The sequence below is a fragment of the Thamnophis elegans genome, chromosome Z (assembly GCF_009769535.1).
Source record: "Thamnophis elegans isolate rThaEle1 chromosome Z, rThaEle1.pri, whole genome shotgun sequence".
Classification (NCBI taxonomy): Eukaryota; Metazoa; Chordata; class Lepidosauria; order Squamata; family Colubridae; genus Thamnophis; species Thamnophis elegans.
In genome coordinates, this window is record NC_045558.1 from 97,250,793 (window position 1) to 97,278,663 (window position 27,871).

Here is a 27,871-nt window from a genome sequence, read left to right on the forward strand (position 1 = left end):
GACTTTCCTCCCCACTGTGCGCTGGGATCCAGTGCATGTTGATATCGTGAATTCAGTCTCTTTGCTTTGGACGTCAAAGAGATTGAAGAATGCTGACCTTGCCAGCGATTTATTGCTTTGTGTGTCTAGGATTACGTACATCTTCACAGCTTCTTCTGGGCGTGTAGCAGGATAGACTTTGTCTAGGCAGATTTGGTGGCATGTGCGAGGTGATGGATAACCACCACATACCGAGGTGCATCTGACACTTACATCTGTGGTAGCTTCTGGGTGTGCTTCAGCGTCATGTGGAGTCTCCTTGTTTGGAGGAGGGTCAGCAGTCGGACATTGCACCGTCTCAGAATTTGGATGTAGGGAGCCTGGGTATCTGTCATTCTTGCAAAGGTGACATTACACCTTGGCTGTACATGTTTTGGCTATGTGTTCTGTAAAATTACAACACTTATAGCAGACTTTGTACTGCCTAATTAGAGCTTTCCTTTCCTTCACGGGCTTCTTTCCAAATTCTCTGCAGTTCAAAGAGTGGGAAGACTTGTGGACTGGACAGAATGGGTCTTTGCTTGTTGTTGGGGGTTTAATTGGAACTGTCCTTGATGGTTGCACACAGTGGTGGGATTCAAATAATTTAACAACCGGTTCTCTGCCCTAATGACCAGCAGGGTAGGCGGGGTCAGTGGTCATGTGACTGGGTGGGCATGGCCAACTCAACGGCACTCAGATCGATGGGCGCTTTGCCTTAGCTGTGACAATATAATAAGACTTAACCAGAGAGGCAGTTTCTGTAAGCAGGGTAATAAAGATTAGGCTAGAAGAAACATCAGAATGTTTCTTTTCTGCCTTGCTTACAGGATTAGCCCTGTAAAGTGTAAAAAAAAAAAAAGGAGATTTCTTCCAAGAACTGGTTCTCCGGACTGCTTAGAAAGTTAACAACCGGTTCTCCCGAATAGGTGCGAACTGGCTGAATCCCACTACTGGTTGCACATCTAAGTTGTTCCTGGTGGAGTTGGAGACTTGTGTTTTGTGTACAGCCTAAAAGGCTTTTTCTCTTGTTGCATTAAGATTGCATAGTATATTTAAAAAATACAATAAAACTTGTGAAAAAGCTGAAGGCAGGCTGGAGATTTGTTTGTTTAATCAAACAAATTCACATTTTGCCAGGTCATATCGGAAAGAATGAAGCTTTATTTGGAACTGTAATTATGATAGCTTTTTAAAAAATATCCCAAATCATTTTTTTTTAACTAAGGAGAGAAAATATTGGGTTTCAATGGGCTAATCAAGAAGGAACTTGATATGTGCTTCAGAAGGGAGTGGACTGTTGATTAACATTCTTTGTGATCATATCATGATATTTTTGGCTACTCATAAAAATTTTGCTGCATAATCTTACACAGATGAAGTAGTGAAAGCACCCCATTTGCATTTGCCTCTGCCATTGTTGTAAGGTTTTTGATTTCTGGCACCTTAAAAGTCGGGAAGTTAGCAGTGGCTACAAGATCTTGAGCTCCTTTCTGCTTCATCTTTCCATAGTTTTTAAAAATGTATATATTTTCTTAACTACAATTAAATATATATAAACACTGAACTGCAGCACTATCTGAATGTTACTAACAGTGAAATGAAAAATTATAATGGAAACAAAACATTTACATATAAAACTTAGCAGGGTTCATTTTTTCATTTTTTAACCCTGTTCACAAAAGTAATTATGAGCTTTTGCAAAAAAAAAAACACCCCTGAAACACGAAATGATCATCAAAATATGCCCGTCACTTGTCAGAATTCGTCTCTTCATTATTTGAACAAAGAAAAAGACTTAGCAAGCTTTTGTGATAAGTGAGATTAGATAATAATTTGTATTAATTACAAATCTGATGTGTTTTGTAGCAGCTTTAAATGTTTTAGTACAGCATGAAGAATGAAGAGATACCATATTTTTCGGCGTATAAGACACACCTTTCCCCCCCCAAAAAAGACGGTGAAAATCTGGGGGCATCTTATACACTGAATACAGCATTTTTGGCCTCCTGAAGCCCCACTCTCTTCACAAAAATGGATGTGCAGAGGGTTTGGGAGGTTTGCAGAGTGCACAACCTTTTTTTAAAAAAATTACCTCTTCAAAATCTTGGTGCGTCTTATAGTAAGTACAGTATTTTATATCACTTAAGTGATTTCTTGGTGCAGATACACTATCTAAATTGGCAACAACAAGTTCCTGAGCAGGTAAGGGGCCTGGCAAGCCAAGCAGTGCTGGACCCATGAGCTCAGAGACTATTTTCTGCTGCAGTGAAACGGGAGAGTCACCCTCTCCTCCCATTCAGTCTCATGCTTAGTCTCTGATGCTTCTGGGCTGGCACTGCCAGGTATCTTTGACAGGACCCTATCACTGCCCCTTTGGCCTTCCAGGTTGTCCACCGTGTGTCTCATTGAAGTCTGAGCAGAACGGCACTTCAAATTAACCAATGATCTGCACAACAAGAAACTAACTTGGTAATAACCCTAGCTGTGCTAGAAGTTGCTCTACCTTGCCAGCGATGAATTTGCATAGGCAGAGAAAAGGAAGGAAGAAAGCCAAGAAGGAAAGAAAGAAAGAAAAATCACACAGAGAGGAAATCGATGTGTGCAACAGAGGAAGCATGAAAGTGAGCATGAAATCATAAAGCCTGACTTTTCATACAAGCAACTCAAAAAGCAGGAAACTTTGAGAAGTTTTGTCCTCTGTATGTGCTTCCTGTTCCAAGGTATTTGGGGCCACCTAATGCCCCCTAATGAAACAAGTGAATGTTATCTGGTAGCTCAGTTTTACAATATCTGATGAAGGCTTCTTAGCTGATCCTGCTGGAAGGCCTCTCCTTGACCAGGTGTCAATAGTGATGAATGGGCTAAATGCCTCTCTTAACCCTTCCCTCAAACCATAATCAAAACCAGTCAGACTTGAAAACGACTTCTCAAATTCCTTCCTTCTTTCTTCCCTCCCTCCCTCCCCCTCTCTCTGCCCCTCTACCTACACACAAACCACAGAGGATTAAAATCTATTATGTAATCACTGTGCCAAAAAAAAAATCTCTGTGTAGATACAGGATATTGTGGTCTGAACGGTAGCAAAATGTGACATCTTCCTAGAAAAGTGACAACACTGAAAAGAGGCAAAACATGTAGGCCAAATTGCAGGCCATTATTTATTACCTTAACAGTTAGGATATAATATGGCCTGGTTAATTGAAGAAAAATCCTTACTCTCATTATACTCACCAGCAGCTTTTTGAGACAAAAGAAGAGCAGCTTCTGAATTAAGGGCTGGATTTTCATCACTGAGAAAAGCTAAGATAGGTATAATAGCACAGCAGTTACAACCACATTACAAAACATATTAAATTAAAGTCTTGATGCACAACCATATCATCTACTGGAAAGATCTCTGTAAATCTGCAATTCCAATATGATGCAGAGTTTGGTTTAATACATTAATAGTTGTTTGCTTATCCTTTTTATTGGGTTTTTTTAAATCATTAGCAAATATATTCGGGTTTAAAAAGGAATTGTTGTTAGCTGGTATCTATAGGATTTATAAGAATTTGTGTATTATTCTTCTGATCATTGCAGGAACTCTTGGTCCAAGATTCTAAACATACCTTGGCTAGAAATAATCAGTTTGCAGGGTAGTGCTAATGGCATAATGGTGTGTTGATATACAAATGCTGAGAGACTTCCTGTAATAAAGAACAAATGGATGGGGTTTGTACAAAGTGTTCTTAACACCTCTATAGTCTACATTATTACTTCTCATCCTTCACTACATGTCTAAATTATTCATTTTCAGGTAATCAACAACTGGGGTAGCAGAGGTAAGAAACTGGGGATTTATGAGACCAACAGATCCATTTGTGGGCCTAGAAAGAATGGGGTGGGGGATTTGGGTAACTGGAAGGCAATTCTTGAGATTGACATTATTTGGATGCTCCCTCCCTCCCTTGTTATTTTGAATGGAATGATAATGGATGAATGAAAATGGTAAAAATGTTTGATGCAAATTCACTTGCTAAATCTAATCCCAAACTAGAACGCACTCTGTAAAACACTATATATTTATTAAATTTTGTAAAAGCCCATGCTCTTTTTAAAGATATGCATACCAAAATCAATATACAAGCAAAAAGTTTATACAAAAATCTACACATATTGGGAAAATATCATTTGCACAGTGTGTGCATTTCTGATGCTTTAAAAAAATATTTTCCCCAATAAGAACCAACTTTCTGGAAGATTTTTAAGAAGCTACACTGATTTGTAAGTAGGCCAGCTGAATATCAGAGATTCAATCTGAAATGGTAAGATTCACTCTCCATGATAAAGGAAGCGATGGAGATGTTCTTCCTGCATAAGATATTGCTAGTAAAAGGTTAGCCTTCTCAAGTAGTGTGCCTCTCTATATATTGGTTTAGGATTGGTTTAGTGAAAAGATCCACTACCTTCCAAGACTGCTACATTTATGACTTTCCATAGATAGCTGGTCCCACTTAATTGAAATAGAATGCTGAGTTTATTTCAAAGGTGTGTGTGTGTGTGTGTGTGTGTACACAATGGCTGCTGAACTAGTCTGCCAGCCCAGGTTCGAGACCTGAGTGCTGCATGATGTGTGAATTCCAGGCGCTTGTACCACCTAGCAGTTTGAAAGCATGCACATGCAAGTAGATAAATAGGTTTCATTTTGCTGGGAAAGTAATAAATAGGTTTCACTTTGCTGGGAAAGTAACAGCATTCCATACACATCAGGGTATAGTCATGCTAACCACATGACTGCTGGCTCCCCCGGCTAAGAAATGAAAATGAATAGTGCCCCTTAGAGTTGGGCATGACTGGAAAGAGAAAACCTTTCCCTTTCCCTTGCTGAATCAGATGGGCAGGGCACTTTTTTTAAGGAGCAAAAAACAACACAGATGCAACTGCCTAAATCTCAGCTAATTGCAACCTCAACTAATAACTAAATGCATGAATATATGACAGTCACAACTTAAGCATAAGTAGCTGAAAACAACTAGACCAACAATCTTACCAAAATAGGGCTCTTCTTCCGCTCCCTTAAGATGCACTCCTTTGGGAGAAGACTCAATGAGGAAGTGTCTAATGTGGTTACCAGCATCTTCTCCTTTAAAACAAAACAAAACAAACTGAAATGTAACCTATAAAAAGCCAATACTTTACATTGGAAGTTTTCCAAAGAGCTTTAAAAGTGGCTTTTAAATTCTGTCTTTCTAATTCTGATTTTGGTGCTGTTTATGTTTAATATTGGATATGATATGTGACAATGAAGACATACGGTAATTCCTGAACCCAGCTTTGTATACAGAAATAGGTAATACACATATTTTTTTTCTGATGTTCCAATGCTATTATCAGCTTTTAATTCTATGGAAATTCTTTGTTATAAATCTAAACCAGATGAAGGAGCAGAATTGTTTTGAGAATAGTTTCAGCTCATGAAACAAAGTGTTTCTGAATATAAATCAGTGATGGACTCATAGTGGAATTCTTCCAGAGATGTGAAAGTTAAAACTTTAAAAAAACTAAACTCAATGTCTCATGAAATGGTGCACAGTCACCCAGCAATTATGTGTCTAAAATCCTCTATTTAAAGAAATATTATGTGATTGCAAATCCAATAATGTGAGAATTGGATTGAATTTCAAATGAAAGCTAATGAGTTGGAGTCATACACATAAGATAATTAACCACAAACCATAGAATTTGGAGCCACAATGACACCCTTGACCCTTTATCATAATCATGAACGTTTTCAGTATACGACAACAACAGAAAATACCTTCTATAAAGTTCACCCATACAAATAATCACAGAGAAAATATTGTTTTTGGCCTGCAAATGCAATGTAAACCAATAAAATTGAGAAGAAGCAAATGAGTAGATTTTCTTTAACCTGTTCCTCCTCTCTCTGTGTACAGGAATATGTGCATTTTTTCCAGCTTTTTCCAGCAGAGTCCTCAGATGGGTTGGAATACAAATTCTATAATTCCCAATGACCATGCTGGATAGGACTAATGGGAATTATAGTTGAAGGTATTTAGAAGGCATCAATGTGGCATGGCATAGTTTTACTCTAGTGGTTTTTTTTTTTTTAATAATGATAAACCTTTTCCCAACTTTCAAAACTAGGAATGTTGAAGGGCAAAGTTTAAATGCTAGAAATAAATATTATTTTTTAACATTAAAACAAAGGTTGCAATATTTGCTCACATTATTTGCAATCTCTCATTGCTCTCTTTTTCTTTTAAATAGATTATTTCTGCCACCCAGCAAAATTTGCTATTTGAGCCAAATTGGAGAAACTCTTAAAGTTGTGTAGAATGGCATGGAACATTCTGCTCGGCTCCTATTAATGATCATTAGCTTCCATCTCTTCTGTGCTTCATAACCCAACTGGGGCACACATAGTTAATTAATAGAGAAGTTTACATTTCTCTTCAGCTGCACTCCCCTCCCTGAAGCTGATCCATGCTGAAGTCACAGAAGGCTTGCTTGTCCTGGCTTGCAACTACTTTACCCTGAAATCCTTGCATGGACAGGCTCCAGTATATTAGATTTGCTTTGTTTCTGTTTCATTTCCCCTGCGACATCTTGCAGGTTGCTTCCAATGTGAGAAGCTAAGTTTGCTCTGACTTGAACTTCAAACTGCCCTTGATTCAGAAAGACTCTGAATATAGTCATTTGCCAACTTTCTATTGCTTTTCTTTTTTATTTATTTGCAGTTCCTTTAGACGCCTCATCAGTCATCTCTCCTCTCCTCTTTCACTTCTCTGCTGGTTTACCCTCTGGGGTTTTCCCCCACCATTGCTTTCCTGTGTGAAAAAACTTGAGTTCAGTTTTGATTTCTAAAACATGTAATGACGATTGGTTGCTTTTATGGAAATGCTGTGCTCTCCATATCGAGCTCTGTTTTTCATTTTTGCAGAATTTCCTTAACTGTGTACCACTAGGCAACTGGGAACATGCAGTGAGCAATATGTTGAATGATTAACTACAGCCATGAGTTTGGAGCTTTTGGCCATGCAGGGAACTGTCACCTCTCTGCATTAGCTGCAGTTGCATCATCAGGAGAAGTGAATGTGCTGCCTCTCTGCAAGAGTCAATAGCCTCTCTTGTTTTCCAACCCTGCAACTGTCACATTTTTGAGAGTCTGCTATCTTTCCCTTTTTAGGTCTCGTCAGTATTCAGACTGGGAACATGCAGGTGGGACCCTAAATAAGGGGTGGGGTTTCTGCACAGTTTGGCTCCAGAGCAGGTTTTCTCAATGCAGTGCCCTCCAAATATACTGGAGCTACAACTTCCAGACTTCCAAGCCAACTGGCCCTCTGCTTGGGAATTCTATAATTTATAGTAAAATACATCTGGAAAGCATCAGGTAGGAGAAGGCTGCTGTTGGCCCCTCTCTATTATTACCTTTTTGCAGTTTAAAGCAGGAATTCTGAGTACCTGTTTTGTTGCTGAAGACTTTCAGGGCTAAGCCAAATGAGCCAGGATACGATGTGCTGTCCCTCATAATAAATGTTCCTGGTGGTTCATCCATTAGCAGTTGGATAGCTGTTAAAACATACACCCAAAGAACAAAGTGTCATCATATCACAGAATAAAGAGAGACTACTAAGCATTTGTATCTTTTGCAAACACTGGTCCTTGTTCAAAGCATTTCATGTGTACTACTTAGCTGGCAACCTTCACAGTAAACCAATATTGTGATCATATGTTGCAAAGAGCGATAATGGCTTACTTACGGCTATTTGACCAAGTTACACAGAGGCCAGATTGGGTTCGGCAGCTTTTTGATTTACAGCTCAGTCTCTTTGTTCTTCGTTATCTGAGATAAGACTAAAAAGGCTCTATATTTGAAAGAATTGAGAAGCTTGAAGGTCCTGGGAAGAAAATACTGCCTGCTCCTCAATAATATTGCATGTCTTGATCTATTTCATGCTCATCAGTTTGCAAGCTCTCCCTTTCAGAGACCCACAGGAATAAACCAGCTACACACAAAGCCAGTAGTACCAGAACCATATCTGGGAAAAATTTCCTTTCCCAGGTATGGCCTGGTACTACTGGCTTTATATGTAAGGGTCTTCTCATAAAAGAAAATTGTGGGAATTATCTGAAAGAACAAATAAAATACCTTATTTAGCATGAATATGTGCAACAAAAGCTTAAACAATAGCTGTGAGCAAATGGACAACATCTCTTAACATTTCAGGGCAGGGAAACGTGATTGGATACCAGTCTTTATCAAGGGAGGTTTGTTTTACAAATAAGAAAATAGATGACAAATGGTATAATAATTTTTAGCACTGATATCAACTCAATTTGAATGCAGCAAATACGTATATGCAATGCTGTATAACTTACATTGTGCTATAGAAATAGGTTATCCCAAACTTTGGAGTTTCAAAACATAAGGAAGTAGGTAAATTGGTAGATAAACAGTTAGTAAATCGAGGCAGGGAAAAGTAACCGAGAGACATTTATTTTGCCTTATCTAATAACTCTATCTATTTTTTAATGCTCCAAACATTCATTTGCATTTCCAGAAGCTTCCGTGTTCCTAATGAGGAAGGGAGGGAAAGGATTAAATCCTTTTATCACTTCATTCTGTAAGTTGATTCTTCTTCAAAATGGACATATAAATCAATATAAATCTGGTACATTTTCCTTTCTGTATCTATCTGGGAATCGATTCAGGGTTTCTTTGTTTTTTACAGACTTTAACAGATCAGTTAAAAAACTACACTGAACTTTATTAATAACTTATATGGAGCATTTGTGCACAACTTCCGTTATGTACCTGATTGTTCGTCCAAATGCTTAAAGAAATCTCTTTTAAACATACTTCTCTAAAATTATTTTGGTGCACGACTCTTTCACTACACCCATGTTCTGACCCAAATGAAGACAATGGCAAGAAAATGTATAAAAATAAAGGGAGAAAAAGCACAGGGAAGCCAACTTCTATCGGTTGTTTCTTTTCCTCCTGCAACCACAATTTCTGCCTTCCCCCCTTTTTTTAAACATCAGAAGCAAGCTTGGAAGTCAATCATTCCAAGGCTAGACGCCTGTGCTCCTAGAAGGAAGATAAAGGTGTGGTTCAGTGTGTACTTGAATCACACCTGTGGTGAAGAAGTCAATAGGTAGTCATTGGATTTGAAGTTGTTGTGAATTAAGTTCTCTCCAAGAATCCCATAGGGCGTCCCAGAAAGGTGTATCATTTAACAACAGCCACAAAAGGACAGAATAGTCATCCATTTTTAGTTTCCCCCAAAAAGCATGTGTATTAGGATATAAGATGCCTGCAGTACTGTTTAGTCCAATACTGTAAAGCAAAGCCTTTAATGGAGCTGCCAGCAACTTTTTTTTTCTGAAATGGATCTTCGAAGTAAGTATTTCTAGCCTGCTTTCCAAGGGAAATAATATGTATTAAAAAGCTGGACAATACCATAGATCTATAAAAAGTAATAAAACATCTTCCTCAGAGATGGAAAGAGATATCAGCTCATGAAGCTCATTCACTTATCAATCATATTTATCTCTGTTTTTGAATCAGGCCACATTCTTAGACTTTTAGCTTTCTTGCCTTTCCTTCATTTTGGATACTGTTGCCTACTGTTCCTTAGATTACCTTGGTCTCTTGTGATGCTAGGTTTGAACCAAGATTTAGAGGTGTCCATCACAAACTTCATAGTTGTCTGGGCTTCTTTGGAATACCCTGCATGAAAAAAAAGTCATACATATATCTAAGTAAAAAAGAAGGTTAAGGAAAAGTGATTAGAAAAATCAGAAAGATTTTTTTTTCATCATAGAAGATTTTTTAATTTTAGAAAAGAATCTGCATATAGGGGAGGTTTTATAAAATAAATGAAGGCAAGCTGGAAAGGAAAAAGAGATTATCTCACTGTTTTCCATCTGTTTCAGTCTACAAATACTGAAATGGATGGACCACACTGAGATAATGGGAGACATCCAAATTCCTTCCAAATTCCCAGGATTCTAGGTTCACTGAAATCCAGACAGTAAGTTAGAAATGATTTAATTGAAATTCCTTGGATTTTCTTTTGCAATTAACACAAGAGTATCTGGAGAAGAGGTTAAAATAATCAAGATGGTACAATGAATATATAATGAAAACAACACCCTATGTTTGCTTCCATTGCTTCATTATAGCTTTCCATAGCTTTCATTTTGAAGGATTTTTTTTGACATCCTTTGCAAATGTCCAGAGGGTAGCTGTCATCATACTGGACTTTTATAAGACTAGAAAAGTTTATTTTTCTTTTACATGATGACACGCAACTAATTTTAAAAGTGACTGCTTAGTTGTGAAACCTAAAAACACAATTTCATATTCAGGGACTTTAATGAATCTCCAAACTGAATCTCCTCAAATCGCATGCCAAAATTTTAAATCAATTTTGCTATTTTGGACCCAGCTTCTGGATTTTGTATTGCCCTCTTCTCCTTCAAAAGTAAACACGGTTTAATTAGATTTCCTAGCAAACATTCAAAACCCCAACAGTACATGTCAGGATTTAATATTAACAGAGTGACTACATTTTCCTAGAACATCTGGCTACTGTTAAGCAACAATATACCATTCTAGATGAATTATTGATTGGATGTCCCTGATCAGCCATTTTGTTTTTCTGATAGTCCTACTTTCTGGAAAGAGGATGCAGATTGAACCTGCAATTCTGGAACTACCCCTTTCTCCTTGACTGAGGTAGTATTGTTCAGATGGTAGCAGACAGAAGCATGTATAAGAATGAGAAAGCAAGGGAAATCCATTTTTCATACTGGTGTTCCCCACTAGCTTCCTTCTCAAACTGATTGTCAGATAGAAGATATGAGGAAAAAGGGCAGAGGAATGAATTTACTTCATCATTTACTTACATTCGTCCCTTTGGAACGAACTCCCCGTGGAGATTCGGACCCTCACCACCCTCCAATCCTTCCGCGCTGCTGTAAAGATCTGGCTGTCCCGGCTGGCCTGGGGCTAAGATTATAGCCCCACTCGAATGGTGTGATTGTTGCGTTTTTTCTATTTTAATATGCTGTATTGTTTACTGTTTGTCGTTTCCCCCCTCCCTTTTGAATTGTGAGCCGCCCTGAGTCATTTCAGGGAAAAGGGCGGCATACAAATAAAGGTAAAATAAAAAATAAAATAAAATAAAATCTGGATTTGTGCTTTTTCCTTCACTAAGTTTCTTGAAATACTTCAAAAGGCCCACAGGCAAAGGGGAGGGAGGCTAGTGAATTAACAAATAGGGAATATGTGATCAATTTAGGAAATTTTATCAGGTTGATTGTACAGATGCTTTGCTTGGATAATGTACAAATTGGCCTTATTCCCTGATTTTTGTATGAGCAGACACACTGCCGTTTTTAATTTGAATTATTTCCTTTTCTTTTCACAGCAGATAAATTTTATTTCACCCATCCTCTAGTTTGGTACTTTTTAGATATGTAGACCTCAGCTTTCAGAATTCTTACCAACATCCATGTCGTCTGGATAAGGAGTTGCAATTCAGATTGTGTGAACCACATTTTACGTGATCTGGAAAAGGTCATTTATTCCAAAAAGTTGTATTCCTCCTTCCCAATTTTTAAAATAAAAGATTCCGTCCCAATTGGAAATAAAGAAACAAATATGTGAGCTTCCAGTCATAGGGATAGAACAACTTACCATCCAGAGATGAAGTGGAGGAACTTGAGTTGTCAGAATAGGAATTGTTTAGACCATTAACTCCTGAAGAACTGCTGGAATTGGTCTTAGGCATCTTATCTTTGAAGGAACTGGAGCAGCCCCTGGAAAGTTGAGTAGGTGTCCCACTCTCTTCTGGGAGACCATTGATGAGCACTATAGGGATTGGGAATGGGGGGGTTGTAACAGATGAAAGAGAATGGTTGTAGGTGTGGGTTTGTCCCTTCTGGTATGGCAGAGTTAGAGGAGAATTCTCTTTCTGGGAGCATGTGGCCCTGGGGAAGAAAGAACCAGGGCTGTTGGATGTAACGTAACACCCTGTCAGGGATTCAACAGAGGAGGGACTTCCTATTGACCTAGTTAGAGATGTATCAAATTCATGGTTGGATAATGATTGTCTGCTGCTGCTGCAAAAGAGAAAAAAACATGCAGAAAAGTTAGAGAAGACTGTTAGTTCTAAACATCCATATGGGAGCAAATCATGCATGCTAAGTACACAAGATTTTAGAACTCTCTAATGGTGTCCAGTTTTGCTAAACTTGTCTAAAAGAATAATTGAAACTCATCTAGATAAAACCACTGTTCCATCTCCCAGTGACCAGCTAATTAGTGTTTTTTTTTTAAAACACCAATCTTTTCAGAAATGGAAGAAAGTGGAGATAGATGATATTTCTTGTGGGAGGGCATGTTTTTACGATATTGCTGAACTAATGGGGCATCATCAATCAATCAGATTCAATCAGAATAGAGCTGGAAGGGACCTTGGAGTCCAACACCCACCCACCCCCAAAGCAGGAAAATATATCAACAAAACATATAGTTTGTATTATTCCAGAATGCAAGAAACCAAATAATGGTCTTAAGTTATATGAAGGCAGATTCCATTTGGACATTAGGAAAGAAACCCAAACAGTTGAAGTGTTTGGCTATAGAAATAAATTCCTAGAGAAGTGGACCTGCTCCTCCACAGTAGACATGCTTACTAAATCTACAGGAAATGCTTTTATTTGAATCCAGTGTAGAAAATCAAATTCATGTTTCTGATTTACTTCCTGTGACCTTTTCTAAAGACTCTGCTGTAAAAGGCACTATGGACTTCTATGAAGACTAAATAACTCAGTACAGGAAACAAAAAATGTGTTCAATAGCAAGTTGCAGAAATGAGTCTCTAAGCACTTTCTTGTCCTGGGGTGAGAAAAACAGTCCTAAAACAGATGAACCAACATGGATTTGGCCAATGACATTTAATATGCAAATGATCTAGGCTTTAACCACACCTTTCTATTCCATAGTCAATGCAGACAAAGTGGGATTTCTGACCATCAACTTTCTGAAGGAGAAGGCCCTTGAATTAACACTGTCGAACTATTTACTAAGTCTGCACTACTATTAATCTTCTCATCATTCCTATCACCCATCTCCTCCCACTTATGACTGTATGACTGTAACTTTGTCGCTTGTATCCTTATGATTTATATTGATTGTTTCATAATACGATTTGATTGCTTATTCGTACCCTATGACTATCATTAAGTGTTATACCTTATGATTCTTGACGTATGTATCTTGTCTTTTTATATACACCGAGAACATGTGCACCAAAGACAAATTCCTTGTCCAATCATACTTGGCCAATAAAGAATTCTATTCTATTCTATTCTATTCTATTCTATTCTATTCTATTCTATTCTATTCTATTCTATTCTATTCTATTCTACTTTTAATAGAACCAAATAGGCATTTGGATTCAGTCATCTATGTAGTCCCTCCATTTCTAAGATCTTTCTGCTGGATTTAAGCAGCAGATATTTGGTGCACTAATGGATTTTTCTTAGGTGTGTATTGATTTGTCTCCTGGCATTTCCTAGCCTTGATTTTACAAAAGTGATTCTTAGTTATTTTGACATAGTGAGGGGTGCAGAGGAACTAAAAATTTTGGCTATGCCCAAAGAAAATAACAGCTGCCTTGAAATATGGTACACCTTCCCTTACCAAACAAGTCAATAGGTAAAACCTACTTTATCCTGTCACGTCCCAGTTCCAGTTCATCTTTTCCACCCACATCTTTAAATGTGCACAATAGTTGCTGGCTTAGAGATAGTGTGCCCAGGCCAAGGTGTTGGTTGAGGGCACTATTCTGCTCTGACAGAGTTTTTCATCACTGCTACCATTTTCTCCTGCCGTCATTGCTATACATTTTTTCTTCCTCCTTTCACCTTACTGCCTGATAGTATTTTTGTAAGCAAGCAACTGCAAAGTAGCTCAGGCAATGATACTTAACTACAGAGAAATGTCAAATAATCACACAGGATAATCCCTTTTATATAATGCATTTACCTTCCAAAAATGTAACTGGTGTCTGACCCAGGACTTGTTGAAAGCATTGATGCCTCACTGCATCGCTGGGCCATCCTCCTGAGTTGCAGGATGCCTGGAGAGGAAGCTAGGGAAGAATTTGAACCATAGGATGCAAAGTTCTTCTGATCTCGTTGTGGAATGGAAATACTTTCTGATACTTGGATGCAAGTTGGTGACTGCCTTCCTGTGGGGGGGAAATGCTGTGCACTTCCAGAAATATTACCAACAGCATCGCAGTTATAGCCAAGGTTGCCTCCACGTGGAAATAAATGCCCCCGATTTGGCGAAGACACAGAAAACGGAGTGCTGGAAGGACTTCTTGAGCTCTGCCAAGACTCTTGATACTTGGTTTTGCCTGGTGACATTTCAATATATTTTATGTCTGGTAAAAATAACAAGAGAAAATAAGACAAACTGCAAGAGCCACAAAATCAATTAGAACCCTTAGGTTCAACAGTCCTAAATCATTCTCCGGAAGCATATGTAAAGTTCTTTACTACATTTACAAAGCAACAGATATTTAAAAGCAGATTTTAAATAATAGTATTTAATGTGTGTCAATACCTTATAACCAGCAGCACATGAGTGGGGAGGGATGGCAATCAAAATTAACAAATGAACTAATATGATAGAAGCCTTTGGAAAATATACCCTTCATATGATGAATACAAGAGTGATGAGAGATTTTACTTATGGAATTGATGAAAAGTCCTCCATGAAAAGAATGCTGGAAATCTTAATATCCATTGGGGAGGGGGGGAATGGATATTAGCAGAGAAGTACCAGGGCCTGCTGGAGTATTGGAAAGGATATGGAAAGTAGAGACCATTGTCGTCCCAGTGGTGGTAGGAGAACTCAGAGCTGTGACTCCTAAGTTGGGAAAGTGGCTCCAACAGATCCTAGGAAAAGCATTACAGCTTTCTGTCAAGAAGAGGGTAGAGAACAGCTAAGATATTGTGCTGAACCCTCAAGCTTGCCAGGCCTCTGGTAGAGGGCTTGAGATTGAAGAAGATGCATACCACTCATTGTATTATATTGTATTGCATCGCATAACTTTACATTAGTATACTGCTATGCTATGCTATGCTATGCTATGCTATGCTATGCTATGCTATGCTATGCTATGCTATGCTATGCTATACCAGGGATATGATAGTTCAGTGGCTAAGATGCTGAGCTTGTTGATCAGAAAGGTCGGAAATTTGGCAGTTCAAATCCCTAACACTGTGTAATGGAGTGAGCTCCCATTACTTGTCCCAGCCTCTGCCAACCAGCAGTTCGAAAGCACATGAAATGCAAGTGGGAAGATAATAGCATTCCGTCATGCTGGCCATATGACCGCAGAGACGTCTTCACTGGCTCTTTGGGTTTAAAATGGAGATAGGCACCGCCCCCTAGAGTTGGGAACAACTAGCAAATTTACCTTTATACTACACTACACTAGACTACACTAATCATATATCAGTAATATATGGTGGTATTAAAAATGGAATAATAAATAAATGTTCTGCATTTCAATTATCCATGACCATGTTGCCCGGGACTGTGAGAATGGCAATGGCAGTGGGAGCAGCTGAAGGATATTGGGTTGTCTACGAAGACAGACCAAGAAAGAAAGAAGCTCTAACCTTACATTGATTTTGGATCATACACATTAGCATTGACAGTTGGTGAGACTGGCAGAGATTAATGGTCCAGATCCATTATAATTGCTGGTACATAGATCAGCCTTCCATAGTATGGCACCTTTCCAACATGGCAGAAATATGGCTAAGAATTCTGGGAGTTGTAAAATCCTATTACCATTTCCATTATAACATCTACTAATTTTATTTCAAGTTACTCTATAACTTGCTTTCCCCCCAAAGAACAATAATTAGTGGGGGAACAAAGCTGGTACTGCATTTGTCTGATTCATTGTGAGACAATCTTATATGCTTTTGATTGGTCATTCATTCCAGCACAAGAATATTGGAGCTAAAGGGCAGATTATCTAGGTGGATAAACACCATTTTCAAGATCTTCTTTTTTCCAGGTGCAGATAACCTTCTAGCCAGACTTGGAAGTAAAAGAGCCTCCCAACAATGTGTTTTGTAGAGTCATCCAAGCAAGCTTCATGTCAATGAGTGCATTACTTGTTGGCACCTGTATAAAAGGGTGGGGATGCAAGCTTCAGTTGTTCTCCTTTCCTGCCTGTTCTAACAGCAAATGAGAAACATCTGGTTACTCCCAAAGAACATATCAGATACAAGTTAAAGGAGATTGCACAAAGCCATCTCCCTGCGCTGTTTTGACTCCAACCAAGCAATGATCTCATGCTGACCTTTACCAATATGTGTAATACAATTAGGATAACACATATTGCATTCAATTTTTTTCTAACATGGAACTGTGTTTCAAAGCAAAAAGGTGAGTTTATATTACTACTAATACTGCCAATACGTCCCCTAACATTTGGTTTTAGAAAAGAAAACCAACACTAGTCCGCAAAAACCATCTAAAGGCATTTCATTTAAATTTGATATCACAAGACATACCACTCTGGACAGTTAGATTTTAAAATGTATACTAGATGTATATAATATACATAAAATGTATAATATACTAGATGTATATAATATACATATAAGAAGCTTTTATATGGATATGATTTTGAAGAAAGAATACGAAGAAAAATAAGGGATATGTAACTTTCCCAGTGGTTTGCTCTTCTGTTCAAAATGCTTCCATGTGGGTTTTATACATTTTGATCTACAAAGAGACATTTTGTTTTTCCTGGGACAAATGACCTGTAATTCAGTTGGAACACATGAACATGTTGTCCCTCTTCTTTCCTTTATTACTTAGCACCCACATTAAAAAAAGAATCATAGCTCAACAGTAGATCACATTATGTACATGCAAAAGATCAAGGTTAATCTCTAACAGCTGCAGCTTGGAGTGGTGAAGGTTGCTGTCAGAAATCTGCTCAATTGCTCTGACAGCATGTGAATACTGACTCAGATCAATAATTCAGTTTGGAATCAGGCAGCTTTAAAACACATTGATTTCAAAAACCTGCAAAGAGATATCAGTTAAACTTGATCTTACAATACAATAGCAGAGTTGGAAGGGACCTTGGAGGTCTTCTAGTCCAACCCTCTGCCTAGGCAGGAAACCCTATATCATTCCAGACAAATGGCTATCCAACATCTTCTTAAAGACTTCCAGTGTTGGGGCATTCACAACTTCTGGAGGCAAGCTGTTCCACTTATTCATTGTTCTAATTGTCAGGAAATTTCTCCGAAGTTCTAAGTTGATTCTCTCCTTGATCAGTTTCCACCCATTGCTTCTTGTTCTACCCTCAGGTGCCTTGGAGAATAGTTTGACTCCCTCTTCTTTGTGGCAACCCCTGAGATATTGGAACACTGCTATCATGTCTCCCCTAGTCCTTCTTTTCATTAAAATAGACATACTCAGTTCCTGGAACTGTTCTTCATATGTTTTAGTCTCCAGTCCCCTAATCATCTTTGTTGCTCTTCTCTGCACTCTTTCTAGAGTCTCCACATCTTTTCTACTTTGTGGAGACCAAAACTGACTGCAGTATTCCAAGTGTGGCCTTACCAAGGCATTATAAAGTGGTATTAACACCTCACATGATCTTGATTCTATTCTTCTGTTTTTGTAGCCTAGAACTGTGTTGGCTTTTTTGGCAGCTGCTGCACACCGCTGGCTCATGTTTAAATGTTTGTCCACTAGGACTCCAAGATTCCTCTCACATTACTACTATTGAGCAAGGTCCCACCTATACTGTACCTGTGCATTTCGTTTTTCTTGCCTAAACGTAGAATCTTACTCTTTTCACTATTGAATTTCATTTTATTAGATAGTGCCCAATGTTCAAGATTGTCAAGATCCTTCTGTATCTTAAGCCTATCTTCTGGAGTGTTGGCTATTCCTGCCAGCTTGGTGTCATCTGCAAATTTGATGAGTTTCCCATTTATTACCTCATCCAAATCATTGATGAAGATGTTGAAGAGTACTGGGCCTAAAACAGAGCCTTGGGGTACTCCACTGCATACTTCCCTCCATGAAGATGCAGTTCCATTGAGGACTACACGTTGAGTGCAGTTGGTCAGCCAGTTACGAATCCATCTGCTGGTGATGCTTTCTAACCCACTTTCTTCTACTTTATCTAGTAGTAGGTTATGGTCTACCTTATCAAATGCCTTACTGAAGTCCAAATAAACTATATCAACAGCATTCCTCTGCTCCACTAATTTTGTCACTTTGTCAAAGAATGCAATAAGATTAGTCTGGCATGATCTGTTTTTGACAAACCCATGTTGGCTTTTGGCTATTACTTTGTTTACTTCTAGGTGTTCGCTAATTCATTGCTTGATTATCTTTTCCAGAATCTTTCCTGATATTGAGGTCAGGCTGATAGGTCTGTAGTTTCCTGGATCTATTTTTTTTACCTTTTTTGAAGATGGAAACCACATCAGCTCTTTTCCAGTCCTCTGGCAATTCCCCGGTGCTCCAGGATCTCTGAAAGATATAGTTCAGTGGTTCTGAGATCTTGTCTGCCAGTTCCTTCAGAACCCTGGGGTGTAATCCATCCAGTCCTGGTGACTTGAACTCGTCTAGGGTAGACAGGTGCTCGCTTATCATTTTCTTCCCTATTTCAACTTGTGTTCCTGATCTGATTTTTGTGGTGCTGTTTTTGATAGATTGGACTGTTTTTTATCCCTTTGTGTAAAGACAGATGCAAAAAATGAGTTATATAGTTCTGCTTTCTCCCTGTTGCTTGTCACCTTCTTGCCACTTTCTCCCAGCAATGGACGAATTGTTTCCTTAACTTTTTTTTTGTTTTTAACATGTTGGAAGAAGCTTTTTTATTTTTTACTTTTGTGGCAAGCCTTTCTTCATTGTGAACTTTAGCTTTTCTCATTTCATCTTTACAGGCTCGGGCTATTTGCTGATATTCTGCCTTAGTTATGTCTCCCTTTTTCCACTTTTTATACTTAATCTTTTTTGTCTTTCAATTTGTCAGAGAGTTCTTTATGCAGCCATGCTGGTTTCTTTTGGGAGCTGTTATTTTTCTTCTTCATTGGTATTGTGCGAGACTGGGCTTTTGTAATCTAATTTTTCAAAATTTCCCAAGCTTCTTGAGTTGTTTTCCCCTTGAGGATTCTCATCCATGGAATTCTTCCCAAGCCCTCTCTAAGTTTATCTGTTTCATATATTAGCTAGGACCCCCGAGAACAGAATCCTAAATTGAAAATATAAAGATGTTTTTAAAAATCTTTTATAAATAGTATGCACATATATTGCCTGAAGCACCTATAAAGAAGTGGCTATGTCCATGATCTTTTCTAGGTAATCACTGCATATATTTGCAGTGCAGGCCAGCTTAGCTATTTATAAGAAGAGCACACCCTAGCAAATGATGTCATCCACAGGCAATCTGCATTCCAAAGTACAAACTTTAACATGGCATTATGAGTCATGCTTATCTTCCTGCCTTGCCTTAAGGATTTGGCTACTGTGGGGATTGATAGGCTGAAAATGATTACCTGGTCTATACAACTAGAATGAGAATTGTAGTCATCTGAAGCTTGGATTCCAGCATTGGAAACTGATTTTGCTTAGAGAAAGCACATAACAAAACTTTAAGTTACTGAAGATTTGATTACTCCATATGACAATGACTTTTAAAGTACTGTATGTGCAACACTAACTTCCTATGCTGGCCAAACCAAAGTAAAAAGTATAGCATCTTGCCATTTGATAAGCAATAAAAGCAATATTGCAACTATCTTACTGACAGTCTGTGTTAAGTTCTTGAGCTGGGGTTGTATTGCTTTCATATCCTGTTTGTGGCTGCTTGGGGGGCGGGAGGTACCTGGCATACTATTACTGACAATGGATGATGGGCATTGCTTATCTGGACAAAAACTGGACCTTTTGTCTTATCCTCAGTAAATTCTTAAATGTTATTATTATGACCAACAACAATGGTAAAATTTAATTGATTAGAAGAAAGTCAAATTTACTGCAATGTCATTGAAATCACTAAGGCTTATTTGTGAAAACCAACATTGTTTTATTGAGCTTACCCTGAGGATGACCAAACTTGGATGAAATTCTAGTAGTACAATCATGAGCCATAAAATATGTTACACTTTCTGAATCTCTACTTTTTCTGGTGTATTGCAAAGTCCATTCTAGAATAATTACAGGGAATGTGCTTGGCTGAAGCATTTATTAGCTTTTTTAAAAAAGTAAACTAATGCAATATTTGTATCTGCAAAGCCAAAAATATTGTGTGAACTGGAGAGTTTCCCAACCTGTAGGATTACATGTCAATATGTCCATGCATAGATAAATGATGGAGGAAGTTAAGAGTTAATTATTTGCTGGCATTGGCAATTGCCACTTGGAACACTCTGTGAGGCATAACTGGGATCTCATTGTGTAAGAAGATCAGTCTGAACAAGCCCTTAGGGCAGGGGTGTCAAACTCATGGTGTCACAGCATTGTCATGTGATATATTGCAACATTTCCCCCCTTCACTAAACCAGGCGTGGGTGTTGCCAGCGCATGCACATCTGGCCCACGGGCTACAAGTTTGACATCCCTGCCTTAGGGCCAGCCAAACCCCAAGGGGAAGACACAAAGAAACTGGCATATCCAATCTGTTGGAATTGAAATAAAACAATCTGTTAGGTAAGACAGAATCATAACAGGACAGCACGGCAGATTCAAATGCAGTACAAAGTTTGGATGGGACCACCTGGAGAAGATTTGATTGAGTTACTTTTATGAGAAAGTCACATTATTTGGAACATTTTGGCCCTATTTGCATAAATACTTGACTGAGTCATACCCAAGAGATGTAGTGTATCAGCATGTCAAGTGAACTCTTTAACCCATAAAAAAAATCCTGCTTAGCCAACCCAGAGGGGATTAAATTTAACAGGAGGAGGAAGGTGTGTTGGATAAAGTTGCCTTAAGTTGTTGATGAAAATAATAAAGGTGGGATAGGTAAAGGTAAAGGTAAAGGTTCCCCACCCATGCGTACTAGTTGTTTCCGGTTCTAGGGGCGGTGCTTATCTCCATTTCTAAGCCGAAGAGCCAGCGCTGTCTGAAGACTTCTCTGTGGTCATTTGACCAGCATGACTAAATGCCGAAGGCACAGAGTGCTGATATTTTCCCACCAAAGTGGTCCCTATTTTTTCTACTTGCACTTTTTACATGCTTTACAACTGCTAGGTTGACAGAAGCTGGGACAAGTAATGGGAGCTCACTCTGTTACGTGGTGCTAGGGATTCGAACCGCTGAACTACCAAACTTCTGATCGACAAGCTCAGCATCTAAGCCACTGAGCCACCATGTCCCAGAAAGGTGGGATACCAACAAACAAATATTAAATGTAGTTCCAAATAGTCCTGGATTAGCTTGATTTTAATTAATTTCCCGGTAAGTCACTCAGAGTTGTCTTGAAATTTGAGATGGACAGTAAATAAATTTGATAAATAGAAGTAATAAATAAATACAACTCCTTCCCTGTTGGGTCAGGTCTTTTACTGGGATTATACTGACATTCCTTATTTCCAAAACAGAGATAACCAAAAAAGAGACTCTTGTCTTTGTTTCCTTAGTAGATTTCACCCCTGCTATTAAGGACATATGCTGAGAAAGTAAAAAACAAACAAACACAAAAACACCTAAAATGACTGTAATTGCAAAATTGAAACCCTGAGCCTTTTCACCTCCTTCATAGTCAGGACACCCATAAAAAGGGTTGGGGTTGGAATTTCGCAGTGTTGTGAAATGTTGACTCACCTATGGACTGAAAAAGGAACAGAGAGTTCCTTTCCCTATGCCTGTCTAGTGCCCTTTTGGCAACCCTAAAAACACCATTGCTGATTCCCTCCACTTTCTTTTGCAAAATAATTAAAAAGGCAGAAAGTAGGCAGATAACATCCAGAGTCCAGATAGCTTTGTGGCATCTGATGGATTAAAAGATTTCCACATATGACTGGACAACCATTCTATGTCTCATTAAATGACTAGAGGAAGAGTAGAAGGGTTTGAGTCCTTTTATAATCTTTGGTAGAATGACAATTTTTACTACATAATTGCAGATGTTAGCTGTAGAATTCAATGGGTTGCCAAAGCAACAAAATCTTAATTTGTAATCCCCCCCTCACCTATCTGCCATAATTTTCAGACAAAATCCATTAAGAGTGAAAAAAAATGTATATGCTTTGGTGTCTTTTTATTAGTGGCATCTAAGAAACCCCGGGATCATCCCTTGCAAGATCACTTCCACACATATTTTTTAATGCAAGAAATTGCACATTCGTTGCAGTGCTTTTGAAAAGCTTCCACTCCACCCTCTAGAAACTGGTCTTGATTGTTCATATACATTTTCAGGGCTCAAGAACAAGGGGTGCAGCTTTCTGAATTCTCTGCACTCAATTTCAGCTTTCTAGGCTTAAAATTTCTAGATGTTGGTAAAGGGAATTGCTTTTAGAGTGATCTCTTATGGTTTGAGGCATTCCATATCTTACCTGATGTATCAAGTTCATGCTTTGCTACCACACTGGTGTTGCTTTGTGGAGCAGCCTGTAGGGGACTCTGTGCCTGGGTCGGCTGTTGCAGTGGCTTGAATGTTGGGTCAATTTCCAAGATCAAGCGGTTCAAGTTCTCAATAGATATATCCAAAGTAGGAGAGGCTGGATAGCTTTCTTCATTTGGCTCTGTTGGTTCTTCCTGCTGATGTTTGTCCTCACAATGTTGAGAGGGCACAGGTGTGGCTATTACAGTAGATTTAACAGCTTTATTAGGTGGTGAGCATCCTTGGGTTTGAGCCAACAAGTTCTTCCTGTCCCAGCCTTCCACTGTATAATAAAAACACTGCATTGGCAATGTGTGACAGGAGAAACCATCATTTGGGTGCTGCAAACAGGCATGTTCTTCTTTGGGTGAAATGCATACTGTCTGCCCAACCCGTACCACATGATTTGGGATGACTTTTGACATCCTGAAGCTATTAAGTCTTCTTGTCTTTATGTTGTGATTGATTCCAATTTTGCCAATACCTGTAAACTTTAGTTGGGTCCTGATTCATTCATCGAGAAGTCCCATGTGCATAGGACCTTAAAAAAAATGAAAGAAAGAAAGAAAGAAAGGAGTGCACTTTAGTCTCAGAGATGGGAGAGGGAAAGAAAATAGTTCACAAATAAATTCTAAGGATAGGAATTATTTGCACCAATGCATTTTCTGCCAAAATGGATTTGAAAGATTACTTTTAATTAATGATGAAGTACAGGGAAAAAAAAGTGTCAAAATTCTTTCTCTCCCCCCTCCCCTTACAGTTTTAGGAGTTTAAGATTCCACTATGTGTTTGCTATTTGAATTTTTAAAATTGCATGTTATCTGCTCTTTGTTCAAAATTTAAAGAAAGGATCGCTCACTATTGTTGCACTATTATAGGATGTTAAAACAGAAGCTATACAGACCAGAAGGAGAAGTCAACAAAAGGAAAAGTCAGGGGGTGAGGGACATACTATGAAGGAAACTGTTTCCTTCATAGTGTCCTGAGATGACTGTCAGGACTCTGTCATCCATACCAAGGTTGTGGTGGGAACATTCTTGCTTATGGAGCCATCTTTGGACTCAGTCTATTTCAACTGTTTCTATATTCAATTTTTAGCTAAGCTGATAAAAAGGGAAGTGTAGCGAGGCTTCAGTAGATCTTAGGCAAAACTACTTATCCTGATCAGAGGTGGGTTCCTACTTATTCAGTCCAGTTCAGCCGAATAGGTAGTAACTCCGGAGGACACATGACTATACTGGTTCTATGATCGGCGGTGCCATCTTGATTTTCTGTTCTGCACATGCGCAGAACAATCTTCATTAAAAATGTATTTTTTATTCTTTTTTTTTAATGTTGTGCGCATGCACAGATCATTTTAAATGAAAATGTGCATGTGTGCACAATTTTTTTACTACCGAACCAGTAATAATGGCGGCCGGAAGCCACCCCTGATCCTGATGCTTTGTAGTCTGGTTTCAGGTCCATAATTGGCACCTGAACAGAAATGGTCTGTAAACTGAGGCTCATCCCAGGCGAAAGAGAGAGATACTGTTTGTGGATTATGCTAGCTGAGTTCCAGAGGGGTCTGCAATTCCCTGAAAGCAGCATGTTTGCAGTTTTGAAAGTTGTTAGATACTAGCTATCATTATAATGGTTTCCACCAAGGTCCTCTGTTCCGGCGGGAACAGAGGTTTAATCTCATTGGTCGAAGGGTCTGACAGCTCCCTTTAAAAGGGCTGCTGTCAGACTCAACCTTCACTGGATTGTACCTACCTGTTCTGTTACAATAAAGAGCGGTTGTTACCTTTAATCTGAGTGTGCCTTTCCATTACCCGATCTAACAAAAGTGGCCCTAGATTCTCCATTGTCAACAGCAGCCCAGATGGTCTTGATGGCACCATGTGCCTTTTATCACCTTTGGCCGATTTACTAATTGTGACATTATGTGGAGAGAAGCAGACTTACAACATTTATGCTCTGGTATCTTCCCATGCGGATTTTTGCAAAGCGCTGTACATGGGACTACTTTTGAAAATAGTGTGTTAGTTTAGAATGATTGGGGCTGATTAAAATAAACATATTATACTATTTGCTTTTCATTTATACTGGCTGATAGTTCATTTTCAGACCCAATTCAAAGTGCTGATTTTAACCAAAATTAACCTATAAAAGCTTAGGGCTATATACCTGAAGAAGTGCCTTCTTCTATATATTCTATCTGGATCTTGAGATCTTCTGCTGAGGCCCTTTCCAGGTCCTTGCACCAAAGGAGATGAGATGGACTTTATAAAGGGTAAAGCTTTTCTATGGTGGCAACCATTTAGGGAATTCCCTCCTCAAAGATGTCAACTGCAACAACTAGCATCATTTTAGCACTAGGTGAACGACTTCCTATTTCCCCAAGTTTCTAAAATAACTTTTAATTGCATTTTAATTTAGGTTGTTTTAGATTTTGAATGACTGCTGTGCAACTATTCTATGTCTAGTTCAGGATATTTAAGTCATGAATATATTCAGAAGGAAAGGACTGCCACAGCAAAATTAGCAATAACTCTAGTAAGACAAAATTGGGATTGATTCTGGGAACTGGTGTGCAATTTGAGAGATAAATCTGTTCACTATGGAGTTACAATTCCTGTTATGGAACAAGCCTGTTTGTCAAAGAACCTCCTGGATCCAGATCCCAATTCAGTGGACAGTGACATACTTTCAAAGGCAGGAGAGCCTTTTCCAAGCTTTCAGATTTCTGTATCTGAAAGAGAGAAACCTCACTCGAGGAACTCAAACACTGCTATTTGTAGGATAGATCTATGGAAATACACTCTTAAGGTGGCACTTCAAGATGCTCTGGAAACTGCAGTCAGCCAAGAACACTGCATTACATGCAATAAGTACTGCTTCTTTAGGGTCCCTACATCACCCATGTATTCAAAAAGCTTCCTTCGTAATTGGTGGCCTTCCAATTCAATTAAGGATGTATAAATTCTTATAAGACTTAGGTCCAAGTTATTTTGGGGACTGTCTGTTCTGCTACAGTTTATTCCCTGCTGTCAGGTGAGGCATCTCATTGCTTGCAAGTCCTGCTTTAGATCCACTGATCATTAATGTGACAGTTTATTTTATTTTACTTTATTCATATCAAGGCCAGTATTATGGAACAAACTACTATTGGGATTCTATCTTAAGTGTATACATAAAAGAAATTACGAAGTTTAGGAGGAATTTTTTTAAAATTCTCAAAATAAGATAAATGCTCAAAACTTATTTATTTGGGCTTTTAAATGTTGCTATTTTATGTTTTATATTGCTTTTGTTTTATAGTTATTGCATCTATATAAGTTCTTAAGCAAAATGGAAATAAGGAAACAAGCAGCTGTTTTCCTTTATTATAGACCAAAAAAAAATCTCTTAATTATTGTATCCTGACTTCACAAGAGAATTGCCTGGAGTCAATAGAATTGCTGTATTTCAAAGACATTAGGTAACACTGTTAATCAAAACTCAAGGAAACCATTAAGGGCAAGAGTTAGGCCTCAGAGGAATCAAGACAGGCCTTGATGGACAGATCAAAATTTAAACATTAAACCACAGAGTTTAATGTATAATTGTCATGTAAGCAAAGAGTAGATGTGGAAAGTTTATCAAATAATACTTACAGAAGGGAAAAAATTTTTTTAGAAGTGCACAAACCACACACACAAAAAATAAAGCTGATGCATCAATAGACAGACAGAAGCACAACTACCCTGAATCAATTTCCTATACTGATCAATTTCCCTAATCAATTTCAACAGTATGCATAATTGCTTTATTGCTTCACCCCCTTGATCTTTGAAATATCTTCATTATAATGTCAGAGGAATCTAATGATGATAGTTAGGGATTTTAAAAAAAAAAATCAGATACTTAAGTATGTTCTTTAGGAGCAGATGAATTAGTGATGGACTGGGTATAGTTCCTCCATGGTGGAGAAGCTCTTGATAGACATGTTATGACTAGCAGTAGTTGAATAACTGCTTTGAAGGCTGATGGATGAGGTAAATGTAAAGTTTTGAGAAACAGCCAAAACATGATGTCCCAGGAATTATATAACAGTTGGCCATGAACAAACAGTTCCTTTTTGTTCTCTTCTTCTGCAAAGCTAATCTGTACATTTCCAAGGCTGTCCATAATCCTCATGCCTTTTTACGTATGTAGTGCTAAATAGGTAAGAGTTGAGGTGATGGTGGGAGAGGTCCAAACTTTTAAACTTGCTCCAATTTATGCTTTCTTGCCCCCCCTCCTGCCAACCCCTCAACAATTGATCATCTGCTTTATGTATAGAGTTGCATGCAATAGCTTGCTTCAGACTGAACTGTCTGAGAATTTTGATCAGATCCTGGCAATAGAATAGAGGTGGCAGCATTTAACTGTCCTTGGCTGTTCTTGAAAAAGCTAAGTGGGTCTGGAAAAGCTAGGCAGGTCTGGATTTGGTTTGCATTTAGACAGGAGATCACCCCAAGGCTCTAGGCTAGACTGGGAAGTAAAAAATATTCCAGAAGAAGACTGAATGGGAGCCAAAAACATTGTATTGATCTGTCCAGGAGTCAAGCTTGATTTCGGAAGGAGACTACATTTATTAGTCTACATGTTATAAATTCCAGGTTAATGTTTTTTTAATATACAAGGGTCAAAAGGAATGACCAAAAATGATCATTACTTGGAAACTTTTGTATTATTTTTCAGAGCAAATAAAGCTTAAGGAATACATGCTTTTTTAAAGGAGGGGGAAGAAAGATATTGATGGGAAATGGCTGTTTTGCAACCACAAAATTGTGGAATGTTACGCTTGGAGGCATCTAGTCCAATCCAATGCTAAATGCATAATGAAACACTCCAAGCTGGCTATGCAAGCTCATTAAAATGCCTCTAGTAAAGGAAACCACCATTCTTCATAACAGTGTGGATAATTCTTGTCCTCGGGAAATGTCTCCTATTTTTTATCAAAACCTGCTTGGGAGAAGGAGCTATGCAAAGGAAAGACTAATTGTAGGTTATCTCATTTTGGGAATAATAGAATTTGTTTTTGAAGTTTTTGTATGTAGATAAGAGAGCACAGTTAATTAGACATTCATTCCATTCAGATGTGGCTGTTGAAAAAGACAGGCCTCACAGCTTTTGATATCTATTTCTTC

General features: G+C 38.4%; 1 protein-coding gene across 1 annotated transcript in view; it reads right to left on the bottom strand.

The window, feature by feature from the left end:
- Positions 1-23,140, bottom strand: part of TNS4 (tensin 4) — a 33,918-nt gene extending 10,778 nt beyond the window's left edge. Inside the window, exons 1-8 of the mRNA XM_032234749.1 lie at positions 22,669-23,140; positions 14,090-14,492; positions 11,735-12,159; positions 9,674-9,760; positions 7,489-7,596; positions 5,054-5,146; positions 3,633-3,710; positions 3,253-3,321 (exon numbers count right to left, since the gene is read on the bottom strand). Of these exons, the coding sequence (XP_032090640.1) occupies positions 3,253-3,321; positions 3,633-3,710; positions 5,054-5,146; positions 7,489-7,596; positions 9,674-9,760; positions 11,735-12,159; positions 14,090-14,492; positions 22,669-23,140 (1,735 nt within the window). The remainder of the gene's footprint in view (positions 1-3,252; positions 3,322-3,632; positions 3,711-5,053; positions 5,147-7,488; positions 7,597-9,673; positions 9,761-11,734; positions 12,160-14,089; positions 14,493-22,668) is intronic.
- Positions 23,141-27,871: the final 4,731 nt, after the last annotated feature.